This window comes from Cryptomeria japonica, chromosome 4 (genome assembly GCF_030272615.1).
Source record: "Cryptomeria japonica chromosome 4, Sugi_1.0, whole genome shotgun sequence".
Taxonomy (NCBI): domain Eukaryota; kingdom Viridiplantae; phylum Streptophyta; class Pinopsida; order Cupressales; family Cupressaceae; genus Cryptomeria; species Cryptomeria japonica.
This window is the reverse complement of record NC_081408.1, coordinates 108,190,207-108,197,931: the sequence shown is the minus strand read 5'-3', so window position 1 is coordinate 108,197,931 and position 7,725 is coordinate 108,190,207. Positions and strand designations below refer to the sequence as shown.

Below are 7,725 nucleotides of genomic sequence, written 5' to 3'. Positions count from 1 at the left end.
ACCTATACCTGGATGGTCATAACCTAGGTTCCATAATAAAGATCAATGATGATAATAGCACAAGAATCACTTTCACCCCTATATCTTCTACCTTCCATACCCCTCTTCTCTTTTGTCCTCCATCATCCCATCTCAAGTCCCATGTAGTTTGCTATCACATGACTATGTATAATGACATGCCAAAAATATGCATCTCATATAGTTTTCATCTGCATCACCATGTGTTAGTATATCTCATGACATGCATGTAAAAATCATAATAGTATCACATCCTGCACACACCACTCATTAGAACATATAAATTTGTATCATATATAACATAAACATAAAAAGTAGAAAAATATAATGCACTACATCTCGTACATGGATTGCATCTCATAATCATCATAATTAACATACAATCATTACATAGGAAATGATTGTATTATCATAATAGAACATTCATAATAGAAAATCATAAGAATTATCACATAGCATAGATCATCACATAATCATTTTGCATCATATGCATCCATTATATAAACACCATGCATTGTAGATACATCTCACAAATCATATGGAACACATATTATAAACCATATAAAATCATCATAAACTAAATGCATCAAATAGAAACACATGCATATAACTACCTAAAGGAATAGGTCATCTCATATATAAATAAAAAATATAATGTGGCATATGATACAATGATGTCAAAACTAATATGGCTACAAAATCACCAGAAGGTGTCTACATTATCATATAATAAAACTGCTACAAAACTCGATCCAAGAGAGCTATGATGAAGATATTCCCTCAGAACTGGTAGGTCTTGACAAAGTACTCAAAGGCCCAGCCCCTATATCATCTTGCCTACCCCTGCTTGTGGACCCTGGTGGTGGTGGTGGTGGTGGAGGACCCATAATGCCACCACTAGATGCTCTCTATCTCTCTTGTCCTGTGCTAGTGGATTGGGAGGCTTGTTTGTAGCTACCTACTTTGAGATGTACAGGAACCACTGCCATATATAGGTTCCTCCAATACTCTATATCCTCCCCTGCCCAGATAAAATAGGAAAAGACAAAAGATGTGTCACCTCCTAGGATATCTCAAGCTATCCTGAAAGCCTCCTCCATGATAATATATCATTGGATGGCCTAGTCTCTCTCATCCTTCATCACCCAGATCTGTCACCTCAATTGACTCACCTCTCTCTCGAGATTGTTGATGTCATTGACCTATTCTTGTGTGAGCTCTTGTAGCATGAGTATCTCATCCTCCTCCTCATCTCGTTCTGCTCCCATCTTCTCCTATCTAACTTGCTTTGGGACATCCTGCATGGGTATACCCTATCTCTATCCCCTCTATTCCTGTCCACCCTAAAACTTTGCCTATACCAGAGGTACAACCTGCAGTGGCTACCCTCCTCTCCCCCTATGTGGCCTCTATGGTTTTTGTCCCTCTGCATATCCTTCCTAGGCTCCCTCTCCCCGCCCTCCATCCCTTTATCCTCCTCTGCCCCTCACAACTCTATTAGCCCCTCCTTTCCTCCATCACCTCCTCCATCCACCCCCATCCTCATCATCATCGTCTTCTGCTAACTTTTAAGTTGGCTCCCCTAGGCCTGTCAATCATGGAACTGGATGTTCTGCAAAATAGGCTACATACTCCTCTCTCATACTTGCATTGGTCACATCTGGAAATAGATCCAAGGCATTGGAACCATCTCCTGAAACTAGTTGAGAACCACATCATATGACAAAATTGGTCCCCAATGGACCTACTCTATAATGATGTGAGAAAACTCTCTTGATGCCCATGGAGTCTACTACACTCTATAAAACTATCTAGTAACCCTATCAATCAAATGCCTATCCAAAATATAAGGAGTCTACCCAAAGAGATACCTGTTGCAAAAACAAAATTATAAGTTTGTCGCATCCTCCTCACAGGCCTCACAATCTAGATATAGCCTCCATGTAACACTATCCATATCATAAAAAAGTCATTGCCAATACTCTAGCTTCCCAATATGTGGCTAGGAAGTGATAACACTATACAAATATACATAGGCTTGTCCGTTACCATTGAATCAGAAGTAAATCGACCTCATCACTACTATATGCTCATAGGCATAAACCTGTAGTAATGTGACCCCGCATCCCAAATCAACACTAATGAGGTACAAAAACTGATGAAGCTATGATACAAGTGTACGGAAACACATGGGCCCTATGCAAACCTAGTCCTCTCTGTCAGAAGGATATCCAATGCTTTGCCCCACTGTAATTGCTAGTTTGCATGCAACTCTGTTAGGACATAGGAACCCGCTGATCACTCCTCCTACCACTACAACTAGAGTTTTTCAGTTGGTGTACATAACCTCCTTGCTCAAGTGTCCTCCCCTCATCTCTACATCTAGGTCTTTGAAGACTCATTGCAACACATTTGCATCTCCCTCCTTGTCATACACCACTAGATCCCTGTGGATCGATATCCTCAGTATCCTATATAAATCCTCTAAAGTTGCTGACATCTTGCTAGTTGGCAAATGAAATATGCATGTCTCAGAGTGCCATCTCTTTGTAAGGGTAGTCAACAGTCCTATGTTTTCCCAAATATTAAGCATTTACAAGATGTATCTCAATATCATAGTGTCGATCGTGGTGTGGTCATATGTAGTCAAGTCTGTTCGTAACCTCTGAGTCATGGGGAATCTCTCTTTGGACTCTATGGGGTAAATGATCCTGCATCTAGTCAAACCAATCATATCAGTCCTATTAGTACTCATGTTCATCACATAGTACTGCTTATCTTATCCTATCCTAGCCTAGTGGTATCTATGTCTATCACAAGGTGCTGCTCGTCGGGCTTTATTCTAGTGTTTATACCTGTCACATGGCACTACATCCTAGTGTATATGTTATGACATTACACTTTATCCTATCTTTCTAGAGCACTCACCAGATTTTATCAATTCGACAACTTATCCTATATTTAGCTTAGCAAATCTATTCTCTTTAAGGACCCTATTGAGTGAGTCCTCTTAGAAGTTTATCTAATTGGTGATAGTTGTCTATCACATTGTTGCCAATTTAGCCTAGCTTTCAGTTTGTCTTTCCTAGGGCACCAGTTGAGTGAATCTGCTCAACAACTTATCCAATTGATAGCGTATGTTCATCATAAAAATATCAATTTTGGCCTCCTATGACATAAACGCGGTTTTATCCAACCTATACATGTTTTTACTCTACCTAAGCATGCTTTTGTTACATAGACGTGCTTTATTAGCACAAACACGATACTCTATAACATAGCGTCCCTGCCACACATGCATGATGTTATAATGTAGATGTGGTGCTTCTCAACACAAACATGCACAAATGGAACACAAACACAATAATAATCATAGATGTGCATACTTGATGCATATGTGCTTGCACACCACATACATGCCCTAACATGACCTAGACATGTTGAAACAAATTTTCACTACTTCCGCATTTCTAGTAAATCTACTTATAAAGAGTAATAAATGCAAAAGTACTAAGAAAGGGTGATGTACTTATTGGCTCACCCATGACCTTTAGTCATTCAAACCGTCAAACATGATTGAAGCAATGAATCCTCTCTATCATATCTCCTACATTGTTGACTTCTCTCTAAGCTCTCTGAGTGCACTTATTTGCTCCGATCTCCTGAGTGTGGTGGATGCAAATGAGGATGTTTTTTTCCCATAGCCTGTATATAGGTTGTGTAGCCCTAGTCTATTGTGTCACTCTCTCGCTTCCTGTTCATTCCTTTTGAGTTAGTTTTTTTCTCGCATAACCTTGTCACTCTTTCCTTAGCCTTTCTTTTTTATCAAGAGATTGTTTGCGATATTTTCAAAATTGTCAATCCAATCTCTCGAGGGGGCATATCATTCCCATCCAGTGGAAAACTTCATATCAGTTCATGTTGCCTTCTTTGAGCCAACACGACAAACCACATTGTCTCAAAGAGGAGTAAAATGTAGACACCTAAAATTGTCCTGTCCTAGTTAAATATTTATATTTTATTTATTTAATTATTTTATCCTAAACCTTCTATTAATTAAATAGATTATTTATTTATTTAATTAATTCATTAACTTTTTCTATCTTTTTCCTATTTAAATAAATATTTTTATTTATTTAAATTATCCTTTCCCTAATTTAAATAAATATTCTATTTATTTAATTGGTCCCACTTCTTCTATTAATTAATTAAATATTTATTTATTTAATTTAATTCATGAGTTTTTTCCCTCCATGACTCATGTCATTTATCTCTTAATTATTTTACCTACCCCCTTCATATTTTATTATTTTTCCTACCTACTCTTTAATCCTAGCCGACCATTTATCTTTTCACCTCTTAATCTTATCCCTCCATTTTCCAAAGTGTCTCTATATCAAATGATTGTTTTATTATTTAAATCATAATCCTAATGCGTATATCAAGACTTCAAGCAATCAAGCAACTTCACAACCACAAAGGACATTATTTGTTGAGTTCTTGTGCACATACAAAATCTAAGAGCAAATATATCAAATAAGATCAATGGAGATAAGAGACAATTGAGATCAAACCCTGCTTGACAGGTGAATGGTATTATTGTTTCACTTATTGATTTGCATGTTCTTAGGTTTCTTCATTAGTGTATGGTGAATGCTTTATTGTAGAACTAGGATTTTTTTGTGGTTGAATTTTTTATGATTTTGCAATAGTTTGTCATCATCAGTTTTCACCACATAACCTAAAATGATGAACAAGGGGATATAAGAAAGGTCAATCAATCACAAATTGATTTGAATTCCTTTATCTTGATGAATACACTCTTAGATTTAAGAACCAGGAATGAAGCACTCATATGGACAAACAAAATGCTATGTTTAATAAAAATAGTTAAAAGGGACGTAAATTCCTTGAACAAATAAGAACAAATAGACATGCATAATTTTAATTTTCCTTTTTCTTTTAACTCCATTCTATTCTTGGCATCTCCATTCTGCGATACATCAAACTTTAGAGATCGGCACGAATCACTTGTCATTGTGGGACTGGTATGCACAGCGGTCAGAATTTTACTGAGATTACTACTTGAAATAGAAACAAAACCTAGAAATAGGAAAACGTCCAGAAGTTTCTCTAACGGCAGGTTATGTGAGCCTCCAATGGATATTTCATAGACATGAGTAAGGAAGGAATATGCCTGGTAAGGTCTGGAGGACACCCTTCCTTCACACATGCCCACTCAAATTTAAGCAATAAATTGGCAAGAGTGATGGGGACATGAACATTAGCAAGGTCCATTCCAGCACATACTCGTCTTCCTGCTCCAAACGGTAGATACCACATTCTTACCTTGTCAGAATCCATATTGCCAGGAAATCTCTCAGGAATAAACTGATCAGGCTCTTTCTACACTACAGGATCATTGCAGACACTGTGCAGATTTATAAGTTCTGATGATTTCGCTGGTATAGTGATGCCCATCACCTTACACTCCTCCACAGTTTGGTGTACAATTGCAAGCGGCGCTATCGACTCTTTTCTCAACGTCTCCTTCGCAACAGCTTGCAAGTATGGCAGCTTCCCCAAATCTTTCAAACATAACAACTCACCTTTTTCTTCAACAACTCGTCTTACCTCCTGATAAGCCCTTTCTTATATGTTAGGATGGGTTATGAGATAAGCGAGAGCCCATTCTAAAGCTGTGGAGGTGCTGTCTACTGCGAGAAGAAAGAGCTCGAACATGTTTAAGGCTATTTCTTCATCAGAGAACTTTAACTTGTGCTCTTCATCTTCTTCTTCTTCGCCCACGGAAAGCAAACAATTCAAATAGCAATCGGGAGCACTCTACTTGAAGTATACGCGATCACTGCGAGTAAATTGAATCGAAGGCAAAAACAGCTGCAGAATAGCAGCTCGGTGAGACTTCCACTTCTTCACAGCTCTTTTTGATGAAGGAATAAAGTAGCGAGTATAAGGAAATGAATTCAGCAGAACATTATCTCTTTCACCACCTAACGTAATACGTTCAGCAACTAATTCATTCAGCATGACTAGCAAACCCTGGTCTTGGAAATGAGGGCCAAAGCATAATCGGGCTAAAAAACTCATTCCCATCATTTTCAAGGCCTGCAAAGGCCTCACCACGCCGTCATTTGCCTCCTTCCCCATTGCTAAGGTGCTGAAGAGATCAACGACATATGCCTGATGTGAAGTGCTCTGGCTTGCAACGTGGAAGGGACTGAGAACATTGTTGTGGAGAAGTTTTCTGAGCTTAGTCCAACGCTCATTGCAGGGAGAAGGAACGATGGTTTTAAAGCTTGCAGTCGTGTATTGCCCGGAGTAAAGTGTTGGGCGATCTGCGAAATTGGAGGCTTGGTTTACCAGCGCCTCCCAGATTTCAGTTTAACCGGTGAGAATTACCGTAGGCAATGGCCCCATCCACACGGTCATTACAGGGCCATATGACGTGGCCATATCTGTCAGGCTCGAAAGAAAATTGATGCCTTTGATTATCTGATGAAGGTTGCCCAATAACGGTAGCCTGGGAAGACAAGGAGGCCATTCACTCCTCTTCCATTTACTTTGCCCGATGGGGGACTGGAAGAAATGGAGGACCTCAAAATAATTACTACCACCCAGTATATTATCCATGCTTCAATCACAGGTTATCTCAGAGCTGCGATTGTTGTTTCTAATGGCATACAAGTTCAATTTATTATAACCCAGATACATTGTCGAATTATTTAATCTCTCATCAGAACTGACCTGCCGAATGCTTCCGTGAGCTAAAACCAAATTTCGAATATTGGGGGAGATGGATAAACCCTAATCGGCATTTCGTCCGTCACTATCCTATAATAGGACATTCCTGAACCGGCATCCCCAATGTTTTAAGCAGTTTAGTTTTCTATTCTTGAATATAAAATGCAAGTGCTCCCAATCCAGTATATTTATTAGTTCCTGCCGAGAGGCAGAAACTAAGCATCGGTTGTATGCATTTGATTTTTGGGTTTGAGCAAATGTTTATAAATTTAAATAAAATTAATAATTAATATGAAATTATTTATGGGTAAGATGGTTGGCTCATGCCGTTGAAATTTATGGGTAAAAAAGTATATGGCCTATAACAGTTTATAGATTCGATTAAATAATTTTTAATTGAAAAAAAACACATGATAAAAGGACATTGCAATAAGATCTCGAGAAATAGCAATCTAGGATCAGGCTATACAACACCCAAAATTCTATGCCTCATCTTGTGTCATCATGAGCATATCCTCCATGTTAGAAAAGTACCTCGAATTCACTTGACCTTTGTTCATGGTGATCGGAGTAGCCTATGCTGATCAAGTTGCTCTATCGGAGATCGGAGTAGCTCGATGGAGGTTTTTCCAATAGTAGGCGTTATGCTGATGAAGTCTCCTATCGGCGATTGGGGTAACCATTGAGGGTATTCTGCTGATGGAGCCACATTGCTTGTTCATCAGGGATCAGAGTAAGTCGAAACTAGTCTTGCCGATAGAGGGAGTTTTCCCGATGAGTGGTGACTTACCACAAATGTCCACACAGGTCAATGGTCAAATTTTTTATCATGCGGACAGTTAATGTGGTTGCATTGGTGTATAAGAATACGAACCGACTCGCCTCTTGGTGAATGTGGGATAATTCGTTCTCTCGAATTCATGAATGGGTAGATGGTTGAGCTTC

At 38.7% G+C, this 7,725-nt stretch overlaps 1 protein-coding gene across 1 annotated transcript; it reads right to left on the bottom strand.

Annotated features, from left to right (window-relative positions):
• Nucleotides 1–5,151: 5,151 nt before the first annotated feature.
• LOC131046134 ((S)-canadine synthase CYP719A21-like) lies at nucleotides 5,152–6,580 on the bottom strand. Its single transcript, XM_059218868.1, has 4 exons — nucleotides 6,439–6,580; nucleotides 5,878–6,374; nucleotides 5,530–5,655; nucleotides 5,152–5,424 (listed from the first exon to the last, which is right to left on the bottom strand). Exons 1-4 carry the CDS (start codon nucleotides 6,578–6,580, stop codon nucleotides 5,152–5,154), a joined length of 1,038 nt encoding a protein of 345 aa, XP_059074851.1.
• Between the last annotated feature and the right edge of the window lie 1,145 nt (nucleotides 6,581–7,725).

What these genes read in the sequence shown, in the direction of transcription:
- LOC131046134 (XM_059218868.1), bottom strand. Translation starts at nt 6,580, where the DNA reads ATGGCCTCCTTGTCTTCCCAGGCTACCGTTATTGGGCAACCTTCATCA. An exon ending in AATTTACTCGCAGTGATCGC is followed by an intron (nt 5,656 to 5,877) that starts GTATACTTCAAG and finishes AGGGCTTATCAG; the next exon opens with GAGGTAAGACGAGTTGTTGA. An exon ending in CGATAGCGCCGCTTGCAATT is followed by an intron (nt 5,425 to 5,529) that starts GTACACCAAACT and finishes CCTGTAGTGTAG; the next exon opens with AAAGAGCCTGATCAGTTTAT.